The sequence below is a fragment of the Mycena indigotica genome (assembly GCF_014461135.1).
Source record: "Mycena indigotica strain 171206Taipei chromosome Unknown Mind.scaff0009, whole genome shotgun sequence".
In the NCBI taxonomy this organism is placed as follows: Eukaryota; Fungi; Basidiomycota; class Agaricomycetes; order Agaricales; family Mycenaceae; genus Mycena; species Mycena indigotica.
Genome location: NW_023503008.1, coordinates 1026273 through 1044951, shown reverse-complemented (window position 1 = coordinate 1044951; position 18679 = coordinate 1026273). Strand labels below are relative to the sequence as shown.

General features: G+C 50.1%; 8 protein-coding genes across 8 annotated transcripts; 2 read left to right on the top strand and 6 right to left on the bottom strand.

The window, feature by feature from the left end:
* Positions 1-55: 55 nt before the first annotated feature.
* Positions 56-700, bottom strand: MIND_01014100 (ATP-synt-DE-N domain-containing protein; the record flags this gene model as incomplete). The annotated part of the gene is made up of 4 exons (XM_037366735.1): positions 563-700; positions 365-515; positions 231-319; positions 56-181 (listed from the first exon to the last, which is right to left on the bottom strand). Exons 1-4 carry the CDS (start codon positions 680-682, stop codon positions 56-58), a joined length of 486 nt encoding a protein of 161 aa, XP_037216129.1. The 5' UTR covers positions 683-700.
* A 273-nt stretch (positions 701-973) lies between these two features.
* On the top strand, positions 974-5304 carry MIND_01014000 (uncharacterized protein; the record flags this gene model as incomplete). The annotated part of the gene is made up of 25 exons (XM_037366734.1): positions 974-999; positions 1047-1081; positions 1133-1172; positions 1227-1258; positions 1546-1591; positions 1638-1664; positions 1713-1765; positions 1815-1954; positions 2006-2027; positions 2076-2101; positions 2159-2260; positions 2312-2426; positions 2479-2549; positions 2598-2617; positions 2665-2701; positions 3372-3455; positions 3507-3555; positions 3604-3630; positions 3682-3791; positions 3857-3918; positions 3970-3990; positions 4040-4078; positions 4260-4428; positions 4474-4825; positions 4874-5304. 25 exons carry the CDS (start codon positions 974-976, stop codon positions 5302-5304), a joined length of 2136 nt encoding a protein of 711 aa, XP_037216128.1.
* A 140-nt stretch (positions 5305-5444) lies between these two features.
* MIND_01013900 (DUF1713 domain-containing protein) lies at positions 5445-6201 on the bottom strand (the record flags this gene model as incomplete). The annotated part of the gene is made up of 2 exons (XM_037366733.1): positions 5524-6201; positions 5445-5477 (listed from the first exon to the last, which is right to left on the bottom strand). The coding sequence occupies exons 1-2, from the start codon at positions 6169-6171 to the stop codon at positions 5445-5447; spliced, it is 681 nt and encodes a 226-aa protein (XP_037216127.1). The 5' UTR covers positions 6172-6201.
* A 2815-nt stretch (positions 6202-9016) lies between these two features.
* On the bottom strand, positions 9017-10186 carry MIND_01013700 (uncharacterized protein; the record flags this gene model as incomplete). Its single annotated transcript, XM_037366732.1, has 1 exon — positions 9017-10186. The coding sequence occupies one exon, from the start codon at positions 10184-10186 to the stop codon at positions 9017-9019; it is 1170 nt and encodes a 389-aa protein (XP_037216126.1).
* Positions 10187-11224: 1038 nt separating this feature from the next.
* On the bottom strand, positions 11225-13099 carry MIND_01013600 (Mannosyltransferase; the record flags this gene model as incomplete). The annotated part of the gene is made up of 7 exons (XM_037366731.1): positions 11225-11567; positions 11618-11906; positions 12016-12248; positions 12293-12451; positions 12495-12631; positions 12682-12786; positions 12833-13099. The coding sequence occupies 7 exons, from the start codon at positions 13097-13099 to the stop codon at positions 11225-11227; spliced, it is 1533 nt and encodes a 510-aa protein (XP_037216125.1).
* Positions 13100-13269: 170 nt separating this feature from the next.
* Positions 13270-15320, bottom strand: MIND_01013500 (AAA-ATPase-like domain-containing protein; the record flags this gene model as incomplete). Its single annotated transcript, XM_037366730.1, has 5 exons — positions 13270-13899; positions 13950-14633; positions 14684-15139; positions 15186-15258; positions 15313-15320. 5 exons carry the CDS (start codon positions 15318-15320, stop codon positions 13270-13272), a joined length of 1851 nt encoding a protein of 616 aa, XP_037216124.1.
* Positions 15321-15525: 205 nt separating this feature from the next.
* Positions 15526-17755, top strand: MIND_01013400 (Brix domain-containing protein; the record flags this gene model as incomplete). The annotated part of the gene is made up of 14 exons (XM_037366729.1): positions 15526-15562; positions 15614-15815; positions 15840-16246; positions 16298-16326; positions 16375-16402; positions 16452-16474; positions 16516-16625; positions 16676-16793; positions 16838-16937; positions 16983-17187; positions 17231-17308; positions 17357-17369; positions 17412-17603; positions 17654-17755. 14 exons carry the CDS (start codon positions 15526-15528, stop codon positions 17753-17755), a joined length of 1644 nt encoding a protein of 547 aa, XP_037216123.1.
* Positions 17756-17764: 9 nt separating this feature from the next.
* Positions 17765-18602, bottom strand: MIND_01013300 (Glutaredoxin domain protein; the record flags this gene model as incomplete). The annotated part of the gene is made up of 4 exons (XM_037366728.1): positions 17765-17949; positions 18011-18090; positions 18140-18150; positions 18207-18602. 4 exons carry the CDS (start codon positions 18600-18602, stop codon positions 17765-17767), a joined length of 672 nt encoding a protein of 223 aa, XP_037216122.1.
* Between the last annotated feature and the right edge of the window lie 77 nt (positions 18603-18679).

The following is an 18679-nucleotide window of genomic DNA, read 5'->3' as shown; positions in this document are numbered from 1 at the left end:
GTAGTCGAACAAGCGTGTACGATACCGCAGAGCACTAAGCTTCTAAGTGTAGCATTTATTTTGAGAGAGCGTGCTGTAATGCCTCATAAACATCCGCTTCTATACGCGCCTCCAGCTTGTCCTCTTCAGAGCCATTTCCGTTGGCGATCCGTAAAGACTCTTGGAGATTCGTGCGTATCGCCTGCCACGCGTTGTTAGATTTGGCCATTTTATCAGGACGACAAACACACTTCTGCAGAAAAGTTTTCAAGGGGAGCGGCCTCGACGACATTGACAGTGAGCTTGTTACCCGGGTGTACAGTCGCGAATCCACCAGATACTGCTCCATTAGACATTGCTCGAGGACTGAACGCTGATCACACACCAAACCACTTTTTCGAACCACCCGACTCAATGACTTCGACGACACCGGCGCGGAGGGGCTCGATAGAGGGAACATGGTTTGCGAGGATGCCCATGTCACCGGTCGCAGCGCAGATATTGACTTGGACTACGTCGGCGGAAGAGAAGATGGCCTGGAGAATAAATCAGTCCCACTCGGGGCAAGTCGGACGCGGGAGACCTGGTGCGGAAGGACAAGGGAGAGTTTGATTTTGTCGGTGGCTTCCGCATATCCACGTCGCCCAAGCGCGAAAGCGGCCGGCCGAAGCGCACCAGAACGAAGGAGTCGGAGTGAAGACATTTCTTTGCGTGGTGGCGTGACACGTCACGTCAGATGGACCAGGAGAGCATCTCATTCTGAACCAACTTGAAGCTCGACCAGTAGCAATGAAAATTTCTTTTGTGGCTCCCTTGTGTTTTCAGCTTTCCGTGCAAGATCCCTAGTAAAATCCATTATGCAATTGCCAAAAGGGTCCACGATCACCTCCTCACTCCGCATTGTACTCGACAACAACCACATGGAACAGACAGAAAAGCAAGAATACGCGGCCACTAGCCAGCAAGCAGATACCTCTATGGGATTCCTTCGCTCATGTCGCCTCATCTTGACCTCTTCTTGTCAGTCGAGTTCAAGTTTACTTGCATCTCATCTCATCTCCCGTTAGGGACAAACGTATTCCTTCTGCTCCTTCCGCTTTCGGTGCGTCGAATGTTTTATAGCACACAGAGCAATGCTAAGGACCAGCACCAGATTTTCTCCCGCCACGGCCCCTTTTGGCTTCGGATCGCAGGTCTGTTTTCTTTGCAAGGTCATTGGCAACGGTATCGGCTCATGCACTCGAAAGTATCTTCTTTTTCTGCGGTTCCCCTGCTCCACGTATGTCTCGAGTATAAAATATTCGTAGACTGAGAAAACGCTCAGATCCTTGGTTTCTCGCTGGCCAACTTAGAACAACTCGAAGACTACCTCTCCTTTCCACTCTTCGCGGCAAGTTTCAACTACGGCATCGTGCCGGTCAACTGACAGGAATATATCAGGGCCACATGTAGCATTCTTCCAATTCCACCCACTGTACTGACTTTGCGCAGCTTTGAGCAGCTGATTGCGGTATTATACATCCACAAACATTTGAACAAACAGCAAACCCTCATTTTTGACCACAGCTATCCGCTCTCAATCACCACCAGGAATATGTTGTGCAACCATTAGGTACGTGAAGACGCTTCCAGTCATTGGACATCAACAACAAGGACAGCTGCTGGGTCCGGCTCCTGCAGCCTTCGTGCGTCTTTCCAGCTTATGCATCGGTTCCCTACTCATTGAAGGCCAGTCCTGATGCAAGGCTTCTATCACTTAATCTCGCGCCAGAAAGCCATAACCTCCGTTTGTGGGTGACCACCCTTGGTTTTGCTACATTTTAACATGTCTCCAGATGACTTTCCCTTGCTGTACCCAACAATAGCTTCTTCTGCCATCGAAAGTCTTTTTTCGGTGTTGATAGCCATGCCCGAGCCCTGTTATCTACGTGCACAGTTCGGTGTTTTGCTAGGGAACAAAATATCGAGTATCCTGGTATGTACCGCCGCAACCACTCCTGAATCGTCATCTGACCTGTTCCTTCAGCTGGCTGGTCTTTCAATTGGTGGTCAGTGAATCTAACATAACAGTCGCCTGTGTACTGATGCATTCATAGGCGCACTATATTTCTACCGGTCGACGGTCAAATGTATGGATTTGACTGAGGATCCCGAAACGGGAAACATCCCTCATGATTAGAGGAAACAGGGTTTCGGAGTGCTCGAATCTCACGTTCTTGTCGAAAAGGAACGCAAGCTCGATTCTTGGGCAACTGCGCTGTCTGGTGTCGTAGCGCTCTGCGTACGTTTCGGCTTGCGCAAATCAGTCTCCTCTAATCTTGAATTGCGCTAGTTGATGGTACCGGTCGCTGGCCAGCTTTTGACTGCTTTCCTTGCACTATCTCGGCACGGAATCCATCAGGTTACTATCAGCGCTGTAATCCTGCCCATTGCCATCCGGGCTGCTGGTGCGCCAACGAATCTCCGCACCAAGTCGCCCAGAACACTGACGATGTGCAGTAACTCTTCCTTGCATTCACTCGATCACCAAGCTCGAAGCCGTTTTACTTACCGAAACCAAAGCCAGCATGGTGCTTTCTTTGTCCCATTTCTCAGTCAGTCAATTGACCATTACTCAGAATGTCATGCTTCATTTTCCGTGGGTTGTCATCGTCATTCTCTGCGGAAGCCGACTTTCTTTTCTAGATCTACAGTCATCCTCTCCGTAATTATGGGGCATCCAGTGCGCATGGTGCTCAATTATATCTTCGCGGCCCCTTCGAACATGCAGCGTGGGCGCATTCATCTTTGCGTTGTCTCAATTCTGACCTCAGAAGTCATGTGGTTCATACTCGGAACTACTACTAGGGTTGCAGATCGTTCTGCAGGCATTTTTATGCTGGGTTAGTCAGTCTTTCCCTCGATTGAGGCCCTTGTTGACTAGTGAACAGTCTTTTATTGTTGTTTTTCGGGTTTCTGGGGCACCGAGGAGTGGACTACAGAGAAGTAGGGTCGTGACCTTGAACTTGGACATGCAAGTTTTCATGCGGAGACGTCGTCCTCGAAATATTATTTCAAGAGACATGGGTAGACCAGGACGTAAACAGTGGAATCATGGCCATATCATGTTCGGAGCACCTAATTCTTTTTGACGCGTGCGTGTAATATGCAAGAACAAAGCAATAGGTCAAACAGAATCGTGACTCTTCGTGGTCACGGGTCGCTATTTACACTTGCTTGTCTCCGCCCACCTCAACCACCATGTCCGGAATCTGCAGACCCCGACTCGCTGAAGAACGCAAACAATGGCGAAAAGATCACCCATTTGTCAGTTTACCTCTGCGGACGCGGCTGCGAATGATAACGCGCCATTTTCGCGTCCAACATGAACGCGTGCTGACCTCGTTCCCTAGGGTTTCTACGCCAAGCCTAGCAAGGCAGCAGACGGCTCAATGAACCTGATGGAATGGGAAGTAGGTATTCCAGGGAAATCGGGGGTGTGTTTGTCTATTTCTTTCGGTTATTTGACTCTCATTACAGTTGCGCAGACCGCTTGGGAGGGTGGCCTCTTCAAATTAACGATGGTATTCCCAGAAGGTATGCGCCATCCGTGTCCAAAATTCACTACCACTTGTAACATCTTAGTAGACTATCCCTCTAAACCACCCAAATGTACGCCTCTGTCTTTTATATCGAACTTGAATGTGCTTACTGGCGCTTCAGGCAAATTCTCGCCCCCACTCTTTCACCCGAATGTCTATCCCTCCGGAACTGTCTGCCTCTCCATTTTGGATGAGGAGAAAAGCTGGAAACCCGCGATTACGATCAAGCAGGTCAGTTACTTCCTAGACCCGAGTCTGTCTCGTAATCGGCCAAAAAGATATTACTGGGAATCCAGGACCTGTTAGACGATCCCAACGTCAACGACCCCGCCCAGAGTGATGCCTATACTATGTTCAAGTAGGCCATTTTCTGGGCTCGCCTTGCTTTCTTTGTTGACCCGTGTTGTAGGAACGATAAGGTGGCGTACGAGTGAGTCTATGAGAATTGTCTTTCGATGTTACTCACAGCTGCTCCACAGGAAGCGAATCAAGCAACAAGCGCGAGAGAACGTCCCCAAGTAGATTGGCGCGTGTATGTAGCGTTGCTGCTGTCTTTTGGTTACAGTCTGTAGTTACGGCGTTTCGGTTCTCAATTGTACTCCTTACTTCTCTACCATGACCACGCCGAGCATCCTCAACATCCACACTCCCTCAAGCTCATTTGCGATCGTCCATTCGTGCAAGTAATTCTTTCATCAGTGCTGGTCCTTTGCCGACCAACTCGTCAGTAACACAGGAGTCGCTCCCTGACCTGTTCGACAAACTCAGCCGAAAGGGCGGGACTGGCTACACTGGCAAGCGGATCGGCCCCGGCTGGCTCAAATACGAGTTCACCGAAACCATTTGGAACCTCGATGACGATGCAGACGTCCGTAATTCCCGTAGTATCTGATTGTTGACTGACCTCTAATAGTACACCATATTCTGCTGGCGGCAGCAACAACCTGCAGCTTCGACATCCACTACACCGATTGACTCCCCGACTCTTCACCTCCATGACCCCCATTCGCCACTCCCTACACCGCCCGCTTACCTGAACGCGGCATACTATGTCTTCCATCCCTCCCGCGCTCTCCACCCAGCGACATCACACAACGGCAGCCCCTCTCCCCTCCCCCGAAGCACCAAATCGCGCAAGTCGAAAAGCAGCAGACGCGTCGCGTCAGAGGATGACGGGATTCCGGTCCACAAGAAGGAGTTTGCTAAGTTCCACAGCGAGAACGGCGTCAGGACCGTCATAGGGCAGATTGGGCCCGTCTCAAATGGTGTGTTGAGTATTTAATCCGTCATCTATTGTGTTTACTCGCTCCCAGTACGGATGCTCCTCAAGTCAGGCTACCGACACGTCTATATCTCACGGAAATTCGCGCTCGCCAATGGGTTCATCCCTGCAGACACTGAAGGCGGCAAATACGGCTATGTGGGGCTGGTCAACATCGGCTCGTGGCCTATCACACTCACGCCATCGTCCGACAATCCACATTCTGACCACCCGAATGCCCCGCCACCGCCGCCCAAAACCAACGGCACGAAGAAGAAGCCAAAGCCCACGATGATGACCGTATATCTCTCAGAGGAACAGCATTTCGATGTAGTTCTCGGCCGATCATTTTTCGAGCGCAGGAATATCCAAGTCAGTTCAATCGACCCGACCGAGGTCATTTGTCTCGACACGGGTGAAAAACTCGAATGCGAATTAGTGATTCTCAAGGATGGTCGTGGGGAGATAGTAACAGTGACTTGAATCGCTAGTTTATCTGGGTTAGAAGGATTAACTATTCTGCTTGCGCAGAAACAAGCAATTTAGCGGCCATCGGTAATTCTGTCGCGGCGAGATGGTAACAGTGACTTGAATGAATTGCTAGTTTATTCGTGTTAAAAGGATTACTTGAGTTTGAGCCGTTCTGAGCGCGTCAACTGAGGAATAGTGAGCGGAAAGTTGAGCCAAAACTAGAAAACTCACCTTTCTCCGCTTCCGTAGTTTGTGTTTCTTCATCTTCTTTCTTCGTTTCCTCTTTGTGCTGTCCGCGCTGATCTCCCACTTGTTGCTCCATTCCGCTGCCTGGATTCCCTTTGAATCCAGCCCCAGCCTCTGGAGGGCGCTCTCCCACGACACGGCAGCACTCGCATTGTTCATCGTGATAGCGCGCATGAGCTGGCGTCCAATTTCGACATCAGCCTCGGGCTGGCGTAGCATGTTGATGGCCGATGACGACTGGAGCATCTGTTCTCCGCGCGCAAACAGAGGCGTGGACGGGTCGGGGGTGTTGAATATCGATGCCGGCTTATTTAGCAAAAGCAGCGGCCGGTGGAGGGAAAAGAATTGGTGCAGGTGGAGGTCGCCCAGCTCCACTACGGGGTGAGGTGGCGGGACACGGGCTTCGAGTCGTTTGATGTTGGGCCTCGGGATGGCTTCTGCTGGCGTTGCTGGCTGGCTAGACGGTTCGGTGGTTTCCGAGGGCGTGTCTTTGCCAACGACGGGCTTTGCTGGCTTGTGGGCGGTAAAGTAACGTCCTCCACCACCAGCCCTGGAAAAGAAAGAGGAGTATGGGCGTCGCGTTACAGGAAAAGAACGCAGTTGGCGCAGACGGCCAACCGCGAGTGCAGACATCGACCCGATAAGAGTCAAAAGGCAAGCTTGCAGACGCCATCAATCCCTTGTCACACTTGTTCCAGCCTCTTTCCGAAAAACTCATGTACAATGTCTTTTCGGCCTCGACTGACTCTAGTTCCATCGAAAAACGTGCGCTCATGTTTGCACTTCCATTGCGCCCACAATACTTGCTTGCTTCTGGGATAAGAAGGTTTCATATGCCTGACCAGCTACCTTCGACCCACTTATCGCCACCCTGTGCAGCGCCTTTCAGCTCTCATCATCGCAATGACGACAGTCGCACGGATGGCCAACTTATTTGCGCTATAACGGAGCTCCTGGCCAGCCTGACTTGAGCCAACTGCTGTTATCTGCGACATGGACAAAAGCCCATCAGTGTTGTTGTTACCGTCTTTCAAGCTTGGGTTGACATCGCGCTCTGGAACATCAGTCGGCCACACAAGACCGAAGGTTCGCTTTTTTTGAGACGTTGCGGTGGCGGCATCGAACCTTCGAATGGAAAATGCGACCCAAAGAAAGTCGGAAAAGGCGGATGAGGATGAGGGAAGGAATTGTTGCTAGGAGCCTCGCGCTACCAGCTCACACACTCGCCATTTGTTATCTGCACATCTTCGGTGGATAGGAATTAGATATCGTGTGTCTTTACAGAACTGAACAAATTACGAGTGTTGATCGACCCAACGGATGTAGTGCGTATTAATTCCATGGTGCCCAACAGCCACAAATACACGCAAGACCAGACTGTGTCCGGTGTGAGCAAGACCCCAACTGAGTGGCAAACGAACCTATCAAAGTGCAACCAAAAAGTCGTCTCGTTCGCATATCTGGTCTGAACAACACAAATTTCATGGCTTCTTGGATAAGTTCAACGTGAGATACAGAGGCGATGTCTTACCTGCAAAGCCAGCTAGGAACGCAAAGTCATCATAGAGGAACATGTGGACTGCCTTGCCTTTGGCGGCAGCGAGTAGCACGGTGGATCTACATAGGAAGATGAAGACGAATACCAGCGGAAGTGTGAGCAAGAACACACGGCAAGTGCAGCAACATCACGTTCTGAAGGATTAGTTGACCGAGAGCATAGGCAATGAGGTACATACCATGCCGGCTTTGACTTCAGCAAGTAACACAGTGTCGAGCTTGGTGATGGAATGTATATGAGGAAGAACCACTATGATGCGTCAATTTCTGCCAGTAAGCGCGATCAACTATTGGCGCACCAGCAGCCCGAATGGCCAGAGGCAGAATGAGACTAAATATACCAAGAGGATAGACGCCGTGCCGAGTCAAGGCAAAAAAAACATTAAAAAACTCGCCAGCAGTCGGTATCATCAGCTAACAAAGGTAAGAAGAGGCTGTAATGAATTCTGAGGAACACGAACCAGAAATGCTACGATAGAGGAGGATAATGTCGCCCAGGAATTTAGTGCGTAATCCCTCGGGGCAGCTGAGGCGATGGTACCCTCCTTCTCGTAAATGCGGCCCTTTTCGATATCTGCAACCAAATGCGTGGAGTGTCCCGAGCGGGTAGTTGTGCCGTAGAAATACAGTGCGCCTATTGTACAATTAGTCCAGAGGCCTTCAGTGTGATTTGACCGACTGCAGATCGAAAGACCAGCGAGCTGGACGAGAGAGTCAGGCGACGAATCGTTATTGACAGGAGGGCTTACCAGGAGGGTGGATGCTTTGGTCCTGAGCACATCGAGGGAGATGATATGACCAAATCCTTGCTCTAAAATTACCCATGCTGACAATGTAAAATTGATCATAGCGAAGGCTAATGTCGGGTACAACAAAGGGAACTCGGCTTGAGCGTTAAGAAACTAGTCAACAGTGACTAAACAAAAGGATGGTTGCTCACCAACGGAAAAAATCGTAGTCCGCGAGAGCAGTTCACGAAATCCATATATAAGCACTAACTCGATGAGTGATGGAATGTGGATATGTTGATACCCACTGAGGCTGCAAATGCAGGACCCAGTCGCTATTTTGGTGTCCTTATTATTAACGTCAAATGAGCGAGAAGCATGAACAGACCTAAGGGTTGCGCAACATATTCCTGGTTGTGACTCAGAGCGGAAATCTGTTTGAAGTGAGTCCACACTTGCTATTTGTTTTCCAAATGAGTTATACCGCAATAATCTGTTCGAAGCTGAATCTTTGAGTGCGTTGTGATCCCCTTTTTGGAATAACATACATATGCCCCTAATGAGTTCAGTGAGTTGAGGCGGACCACAAAGAGATGAAACTTACAGAAAAGAGTGGAAAAGGAAGGTAGTCGTATTCCAAGTTGGCTAGTGAGAAACCGAGGATCTAAACAGTCGTTGAGCCCATGGATTATTTGGAATTTTAAGTGGGACAAACATGGAGCAGGGGAACTGCAGAGAAGAAAGACGCTTTGGATCATGAGGAGGCGACGTCGACGACGTTACGAAAACGGACCTGCAATTCGAGCCCAAACTGGGCCTTGAGATAGAAGGTACTGGTATTTGTTAGCCATCTTCGATGTGATTGGGAGGGGACCCCACTTGGAACGGAAGGAGAAGGAGGAGAATGTTAGTCCCTGGCAAAAATGAGATGATCTAAGTGGTCGTGCGAACTGCGAAGAAATCTTACAAGATGATGTTAAGATGGTGTGCCATGATTGACAGAGGCCGCGACTGCGTTGGGGATGCATCATGATCAGTGATGGATGGAGTGTGGAGGAATGGTCACACACCTGTCAACGGTCCAGGTCTTATTTTGCTTTGGAATATTGTAGCCAGCTTTGTGGTAGCAGCAACAGCGGCAGTCGTACTATGGAGAGAATCTCAACTTCACAACATTCCAACGACCTATTAATCTATTTCTTTTTCGTGCGTCGTTGGAGCTTTCTACGATCCTGCTCGAAACGGGTTTTCTTGCGCATTCTGTCTGGTTCCTGATCATCATCACCGCCATCCTCTCTTGCTCGAACGTTGACTTTGGCGCGTTCAAAAGCATTCTTTTTGCGCCCGCTCTTCCGCAATTCGTCGTAGCCATCCCCCATCTGTGAAACACGGGTACCACGCTCGACACTGCGCAATACATCTCCAAACTCGTCTTCCAAGCCACCACGACGTCTGTTCTTCCCAACACCCCTTGCCCCGCCTAATTCAGCACCGAGGGCTAAGTCCTCTTCGTCTCGTCGGCGTTGGCGATCCTTGTTTTTACCCAACACCACTCGTCCGAAATTCTCTTCTTCATAGGCCTCGAGCCGCTTCAAGTAATTGGCGCGACCCGAAAGTAACGATGGGGTTGTTCCTAATCCAGTGGTAGTCTCCATATGAGGAAGCGATGGGTCTTGAAGACTTCGTAACGCAGTGGGTACAGGAGCGCGCCGATCTCGTGACTTGGATTTGGCCCCTCCAGTATAGGGAACAGGCGCAAGCCGGGGAGGTCGATAGATTCCATCGTCGACGTTGTGGGCAGAATCATCTTTGACTGATGTATCTGAATCATCACCGTCATTGTCAACCAGATTTTGTGGGTTGGGTCGAAAAGCAAGGGGATCTGAGGCTGCGTGAGGCATGAGCGTAGAGACGGAAAGAAACCTACCCTCAGCGACAGCGGAGGTTGTCTTCTCTGGTTCCTGAGCAGTCCGTACAAGCTTCTCGATTTGATAGCGAAGTCGACTCTCGAGTGTTTTTACTTTTTCAAGTACTACTCGGGTTTCGACCATCGAGTCCACCAAATCACCAGCATCGGTGCCGCGTTGGGAACGATCTAGGTGGCTGAAGGCTTCCGCTGGTGGCGCTCTTTCGGTGAGAGTATGACCAATTGCACAGTGAGATGAGACAAGCAGGAGAGACTGTAGGTAGGACAGTAGAAGATGGTGTTTGACGGACAGTAGAGAAATTCCATCCGTCGTGTTCAGGTTGTCCTGCTGGCGTAGACCGTTGATGACACTGCGAACAGACGCAATACTGGAAGTCATGTCATTCACGACAGAGCAAAAGCCAGCTGCATCGATCTGCACGCCTGGCTCACCCATGCTTTCTAAAATGGTTATTAGCTTTGTGAAAAAGGAAAGGTGGGGATAAGAACAAGAAATATCAGTTAACGGTTTTCTAGGCCGCCACTCCGTGGAGTGTAGTGCATTACAGCAGCATGGTCTCAGAGCCCAGTGCGTTTCATCATGAACCTCCAGGATATGGGGAACTCACATTCTCTGAATGGTAGAAGTGAAAAAACGTTGTCGCGCTCGTCACGCTTACACGTGAACTGAATCGTTTTCTGGCGGCAACACCCATTCCTGACCAGCCACCTTCGACCTACTTATCGCCACCCTGTGCAGCGCCTTTCAGCTTTCATCATAGCAATGACGACAGTCACGACTGGCCAACCTATTTGTGCTATAACGGGGCTCCTGGCCAGCCTGACTTGAGCCAACTGCTGTTATCTGCGCCACGGACAAAAGCCCATCAGCGTTGTTGTTACCGTGTTTCAAGCTTGGTCTAACATCGCGCTCTGGGACATCAGTCCGTCCGGTCCCATTCCCCACACAAGACCGAAGGCTCGCCTTTTTGGGACGTTGCAGTGGCGGCATCGAACTTCGGATGGAAAACGCGACCCATTCACGCATAATGAGGGTCGCTACAGCCTTGCCCTCTTGACACAGGTTATTTGAGTCGGCCTGTTTTCGCTCTTTTGCTTTTAAGCAAATCATCTTCGCAACCACCTCCACCACCACCCTCCACTTCAATTCATGGTGCCAACATTAAATATTGTCTGTTTTACGAGCTATATCTGACCCTCTGTAGTCGAACGGACGCTGCAATGGCCACCAGCCTCGAGCTCGTCGTTACGCCTTTTCCAATGTTGGGCTTTTCTTCGATGTTTGTGTTGTTTTGTTAAATGGCCCTTGCAGAACGCCGCTAATGGGGCCTCCCGTCTGCGAAACATCTACAAGTGGCTTGTGGTGGGTTAGATTATTTGCAGATGGCCGCCCATGAGTTCATGCCCAATCAAGCGCCGGATATTTTGGCTCTCTACCGCATCGCAGCGAGAGGAATACGAGTCGGCGGTTGATCTATGACGACGAAGCATACTTCCAGACTTTTACGCCACCCTTTCTCTCATCGCTGTCGCCCTCCCATGACCGTCCTGCCGCCCATACCTCCTTGTACCCCCGTGCTTCCAATAGACTTCTCACACCCTGCGCTTCGAGTAGTGCCCCAAAAAAGACGAGATGTTGCGGCCACGCGTGCACCCACGCATAATCGACTGCGTCTCGCGTGCCCGGTATTGACCTTGGGAATGCAGAGACAGGAAAAGTCGGGTCAACCATGTCCGGAAATCGCTTCGCCAGGTAGTCATAGGGCGACTCAAAGAATACCGTCGTCTGGTCGCGGTATGCGGCCAAATCTTGGTTTCTGTAAAAGAACATCGGCAACTGTTGCTGTGTAGAATTGACGCTACTTACTGCAGGGGAGGTTCGCATCCCAAGGCCCACAGCTTTCCATCCGCAAGTTCTGGTCTGTGCAAATATGCCTGCCCCGGTGTCGAATGGCAGGGCATCAGGAAGCCGACACCTCCAGTGGCCAGCTCCTGACGCGGTAAACCTCGTAAGAACGCCATCACCTCAATTGGGCCGCTGCAGTAAAGTAGAACGATATAGCACGTTGCCGGCAAAGTGAAGAGAAGCAGGATTTTGAGTTGTTGTGGATTGAGCGCGAAACCCTTTCGCTGAGAGAGGTCGTGGAACGACCTAGCTGCAAAAAAGATGCAACAATGGGAGCAAGGGGTGGATGAATCGCCATTCTTTGTGGCCAGCAAGAGAGTATACGCTGATTGTCCAGCCGATACATCCCAGCATCACACCTAACGGCCGCGATTCTTTGCCGTTAACAATTCGCCAGATCGTGTGAAGCGCGAAGGGGAGCGAGGTAGTGCACATGATGGGGATTGCTTGCGAGATATAATAATGCCATGGGTTCCCTCCGTAGAAGAGAGAAACGTTCGATAGATTCGTCGCCAGGAAATTCCACGGGGTAAATGTAGGATGCCGATAGTACCAGCTGTCGAGCAGGAATACAGTCACAAGAGTGGAAGCTCTAACAGAAATCAATTTATGCTGGTATTTTGTTTAGAGGCATACCCTATGAGAATGCCGTCCTGTGCGACAATGAAGGAAGCGGGCCAAGATCCTTTCAGTTGCCAAAGCATATATGCAAACAGGTACACCCAGATGACGGCGTTGGTCGGGCGGATGGCACAGGCCAAGGCAGCAGAACAGAGGGTTTTTCTCAGTTGAGACCTAGAGTCATGAGTGTGGTTTCAACGAACAGGAATTTGGATACCTGTCGAGTGCGACATTCGGCCTAATTAGCCATGGATAGTTTGAGAGGGCAATGATAGTCAGAGAGGTCTCAAGGGAGTTCGACAGAGAACGAGAGAGTGACAGTGCGTGGAAGAGGGAAGACAGCGACACGAGTAGCTGCCGCTAGCATCAATACTCTCGAGTAACGTTATAGTGAGTGAACAAACTGCAGTAGGGACATAGCTCTGGCCGAGTACTCTTCTCGTCAGCGAGCAGAGAAATATGTCCGTGAGAGCAGCGAATGTGCCGTGCAGCAGACGAGGGAGGTTGATCTGAAGAAAAATGGAGCGGGACAGTGAGGCTGAATTAGGTGCCTACCACAAGCCAATCCCCGAAAACCCCGACTTCATCGAGATGGGTCGCTTTTAGAAGCCAGTAGAGAGGAATATTCAAAGCGGGATAAAGAATGCTGCGGATCGGACGAGGGTTGAGCCATTCCCAAGTTAAATGTCCATATCCAAATACTATATGATGGGCAGGCTCGAGGGACTGGTAGTATTCATCGGGTTGGAAGACGGTGGCGGTCACGAGCGCTATGAGAACGCGGATGATGATTGCGACATGAACGCGGCTCGAGAGAGACATAGTCATCACGTCGTGATCGCGTTGGTTCGATATGATTGGCTACTCAGAGACATCATCCTCCCCTGAGAGGGAATATGCTCTCAACTTGATGTAGACTCAGACTGGTAACCACTGCTGGGAAAATAATACATATGCCTCAGATTCATTCTTTTATCGTTTTCTACCAACCGCTAGGACCACGAATCCCAGTCCAGAGTGGAGCCTTGTTCCCCTTCCGCCTTCCAGTGGCAGTGGACAATACGCGCTCCACCAACAGCAACAATCCGAGGAACCTCCAAATTGCACATCGTGAAAGTCTCAACTCTGACAACGTTCATATCGTTTACCGAGGTTCGGTATGGGTGTTGATTGAGCTCTTCGAAACTGACGTGACAAAGACGATCAAATAATGTCTTGAGCTCTTCAGGTGTTGGTCGCCGTTGCTCATTGACATTTAGACCGTACCACATTCCCTCCAGAGATAAAGTGATGAGGTCGAAGGACATGTCTTCCTCAGTATGTCCACCGATGACAACCCTGGAAGGTTCGGCTTCTTGTGGTTGCGGACCTAAGACGAAAGGTGGCAAATAGCGCCACTCAAGAGCTTCATCATGACGGAACACGACTTCGAAAGCGCCAAGTAAAGTAGGCTCTGGCTGGGCCCCAAAGCAGGTAGAGTGCATCGCATCTCGCATGATTTTGCAGAGAATGGTCCTCAGACCAAGGCTACTGTTCCAGAGACAGTAATCCGCCCACACGAGCGAAAAGTCAAAGCCCAGCATGTACCGTTTCTCCGTAATATCGAAGATTCGAGCATGGATCTGAATATAAGAGTTGCCAACTGTGGAGATGTAGAAATTTAACGACATACCAGGCGCAAGACCTCTTCATTGAGTATTCGGTAGTGATCTGCCTCGGAAGAGACAGCCAGGCCACCAGCTTGCAGGATGGCAGCCCAAGTAGCTTTGCCGTCAACTAGAGCATCCATCTGCGTACGGGTAATCTGAACTCGACCAGCCACGACCAACGTAATCAATCCCTCAATGGATGCTATGTTAGTGCTTGGCGAAGATTGAGGCAAATGTTCGAGAATTTTCTTCAGTATGTGAAAAGGCTGTTCAGACCATCGTGAAATCGGAATTCGAGCCCCTATCCAATCAAGCACGAGTTGAGGATGGAGCATCGACTTGTGATGCTGAGTGGTGGAACTCGTTCCAAATTCGCCGCATGAAATCAACAGATCTTCGTCTGGAGGTTCACCCAAAACTCGAGTTGCAAAGCCAAGGGCTTCTTCTCGCGTGAATCCACAGAGATGGTCGAATTCTGGCGGCGCGGGCAATGGCAAGTTGTGCAGAGGTGGTCGGAAGAGACCTGTCACCAATAGCTTTTGGATGGCATTGGGAGCGTGGTGGAGTGGAGTCCAGAACCGTGATTCAAACAAGGCAACGACTTCAGGGGAAAGTTGGCCGAAGCCTCCCAAGGCCTCGGTTTGAAAGGGAGCATCGAAATTATCAACGGTAAGAAGCATTGGACATCCTCGACGTTCGACTAGACCCTGAGGGCACTATCAGTTCAAATATGGACATGAGTGTTTACTGAGCGTACCAACAAACCGGGAAATGCATTTGACTTCGGCTGATTTCTCCATTGCTCTAGATCTTCTAAGCCGAATTTGTCGCTATACCTTTCCAGAAAACACAAGCAGCCGTCGTGCAAGAAGTCGTCCAGGAACTGAGAGACAATGTCCACCGGGTCGTCGTGCACATAGAATAAACCAAAGTCAATAGCCAAGCAAAGATGTTGACTATGGGACATGTCCGGATGCTTTGTAGAGATGTCAAGGCCATTGAATCTCCGCAAAAATTCGGAGGAGAAGTGAAGATCATGATACGCATGGAGCATGTCGATGAGGATGCTTTTGCCGTATTTGGGGGGACAGAGAAGGAGGCAGCGAAAACGTTGAGGCAACTCAGCCATGAGACCAGTCTTGTCAACAAAATCAAGGCCGGAAGAGCAGCAAAAGTTTAAGAAAGAGACGAAGCTCGTTGGTAAGGTATTTCGCTGAAGCACTTAGCGCTTAGTCGCAATAAGATGAGATGAGAAATACCTGCCGCTGGTCAGCGGTGGACAGATGATCCTCCCAATTCTCTTCTTCTTCTTCCATACGTTCAAGCATCATACTGTCAAGGGATTAATAGGTATATTCCAAAGGAAATACGGAGTATCAGCATTACATGCCCATGCTTCATTGCTTGTCCAATGCTTGTCAGGGGTTGAGGTGGGTTGGTCACACACACATGAGCATTGTCACGCCGAACGTTGCATCCAGTCAAGACGATCGCAGCCTTGTTTCGCTGAATAGTAACAATGCGATTCCCCGCGTCTTTGAGGCCTGCCACGCAATTAAACAGTTCAAGAGAATTGTTGTCGGGGAAAGTTACCTTGATATGTCCAGTATCATCTTTCTTGCCAGTGGACGTGTCCGTAGATAGACTGATCTCATCACCCGTGACCGCTTTGTGACCCGTTGAGCAGTGGCTGTCAACATGGCCGATTTTGCGCAATACACCCACCAACGCGAGGAGCTCATTCGATCAGACCGCGCTCTGCGTGCTGACCACTCAACTGAGGCATCGCCAGCGGAAATCAAGGCCGATCAATACATTCGCAAGCTGAGAGCAAGCGAAAACATCACGATTTGGGGGGCTGAACATGAAGGCGAAAGGGAACTGGACTAGTCCGATCCCCATCGCTAATATAGTGCAGGTGTTGCACATGTCTTTCCTGGAATGGAGTTCCTGACAGGCAAGAACATTATCATGAAGACGCGGCTCTTCAATGTTCTATCCAAGATGCCAAAGGGCGGTCTGCTACATGCCCACTTGGACGCAACTGTCGATGCCCAGACTGTCCTGCGCCTTGCTCTTCAGCAACCAGCTTTGCACGTCCGGACTTCGGAAGCCTTGACCCCGCTCAATATTCAAATTTTGCCCCAATTTCAGGCTTTGACAGAAGAGCAAAAGACCCACTCCGTGGTAGCACTAACAGATACAGGTTACCAGCCTAACACTTGGCTAGCTTTGCAAGTCGCGCGAGATGGCTTCCTCGGTGGTCCGACGGCGTTCGATGCTTGGGCTATCGGCGCAATGACCATTAATCCCTCTGAAGGTATGTGTCGCTGACTCGAGTCGGCATTCATGTACTCAGCACATGGTCAAGCATATCAAACCCACAATACCGTCGACAAGGTACACCCTTCTATCGGTTTCTCGTGCTGTTGGTCGCTAAATCAATAGCTACACAGATTTGGGAAAAGTTCACCAGGTCGGTTATCATAATTTCTCAGTCTCCCTTTGCGTTCTTAACCCATTAGCACGTTCGCTGTGTCTACGGCAGGTGCTTTTCCTCCATTTATATCGTAATCTCACTCCATGCAGGGTTTAATCCGCTTTGCGCCACTTTGGGAACAATATATCTACGAGTTTTTGCGCAGTTCTGTGGAGGACGGGATATCCTATGTCGAAGTTCGCATCAACTTTTTCCCAAAGTAACCGCGAACCTGCCGCCAATGATCACTCGAATTGATTTGCCTTTTAGGTTCATGTTCGGTGAAGATGGCCAGGAAAATGTTCCACACAACGTCTGGGTGCAGATATTCGATCGGACCGTAGCCAGATTCAGGCAAGGCCGGGAAGAGGAATTCAGTGGCGCACGAGTAAGTGGGCTTGGACAACCCATTGCGACATAAAAAAATGGTAGATTATATACAGCACCCTTCGCTTCATCACTCCCGAAGAGCTCGAGTGGTACTGCGACGACTGCATCGCACTGAAGCAGCAATTTCCGCATTTGATAGCTGGTCAGTGTGACTGCTGAACATTTTGAACCTGATTAACTGCTTCAGGCTTCGACCTTGTTGGTGCAGAGAACGTGCTTAAACCTCTCATCTATTACGCCGATACCCTTCTGCGGTTCCGCCAGCGGCAGAAACAACTGGGCCTCGACATTCCGCTGATATTGCACGCCGGAGAAACGCTGAGCGATGGAGGGGAAGCCGACACCAACTTATACGACGCTATTCTCCTGGGAACTCTTCGGATTGGACATGGGTCGGTCAGATCATCCTTTCATCGACCTACTCAACGATCACAGTTTCTCTCTCGTCAAACACCCCAAACTGATGGAAATTTGCCGCGAAAAGAACATTCTGGTCGAGACATGCCCGATTTCGTGTGTGATTTTCTCCTCGCTTTTCTCGACCACTCAGCTTGTTTTTAGGAACGAGATATTAGTATGTTGTTTGTCAGTCGCTTTTACCTACTGACCGCCATAGCGTCTTACATCGTCAATGCTCATGCACCCTCTTCCCATAATGATGAACCACGGACTGGCTGTCGCACTTTGCTCTGACGATCCCGCGGTATTCGGAAATATGGGGCTATCTTTCGACTTTTACCAGGTGCTTGTTGCGAGTGAGGTCACAGGCCTGATTGCTTTGCGAGAGCTTGCGCGGGACAGTGTCAAGGTCGATATGTTTCCCTTGCAGCTTCAATTCTTAACATAATCGATCCGCAGTACTCAACACTCGAACCATCGCCAAAGGAGGCAGCGGTGGTGTTGTGGGAAAAGCAATGGGCCAAGTTCATTGACTGGATAGGAACATTGCTGGAGGTCTGAATATCGTGACTACGCATCTGTATTTCCTACCCCGATACCAGCAGTTTGCAGCATGTTTCGTAGTTGCCTGCCGTCCTTGTGAAGTGCCTGTAACTGGTCCGACCCGCCAAGAGAGTCCCCAAGAAGGATAACGTTGGGGAAAGTTGAGTGCTGCGTGAGTCGTGTGAGCAGTTGTTTAATGTGTTCAGCATCGTCTATAGTTCAGTAGTTCAGTGCTGAGTCGCTACTGGAAACGAGTGTTTCGTGGTCACGTACCACGAAGGTCGACTTCTATCACTTTTGGAGGCGGTGTGAGGTGATAGGTTTCGAGGAGCGCTTTGGCGCGTTTGGAGAAGCTATAAGGATGTTGGGGGATTTGAAATCAGGCAAGTGGAGAGAACTGACGGGCAGTAAGTCTGTGGAAACCAATAAGCCAAAAAAGGACGAATGGAAGAGAGGATCGGTGACGCACCTTGCTAAAGACAACCAACGGGAACTGCTCGTCGATCTCCCGCTTGCGTTGTGCCCAGTCCAGATTGGTCTTTCCCGAGGCATACACCTGCATGTCGACAGGTTTTGTGGGGTCGAATGTGCCCGCCATGATATGTTGGTCTTCAGTGTCAGCAGACGTGACGAGATGCAAAAGGCCATATATCTCTGGTACTTGGACTTGTACGTTCTTCGTTTTCGAGCGCACAAGCTGTGCGATGTTGGCCCGGTTGACGGGGAAATCAAGGTCGAGGTCGAATGCATCCAGCGCGAAACTGGGGAAACCAAACAAATAAACGACTCCGAGGAGAACGAGAACCGCAATAAGCAGTCGGCGACGCCGAAGACGGGAGGATAGAGTAGTGCGTTTCGGCTCCATTTCAGTGATTGAACATCGACGTGAAGTCAAGAAGAAAGAAGATGCGTCACTCCTTGTGACCTTGCTACAATCCTTTC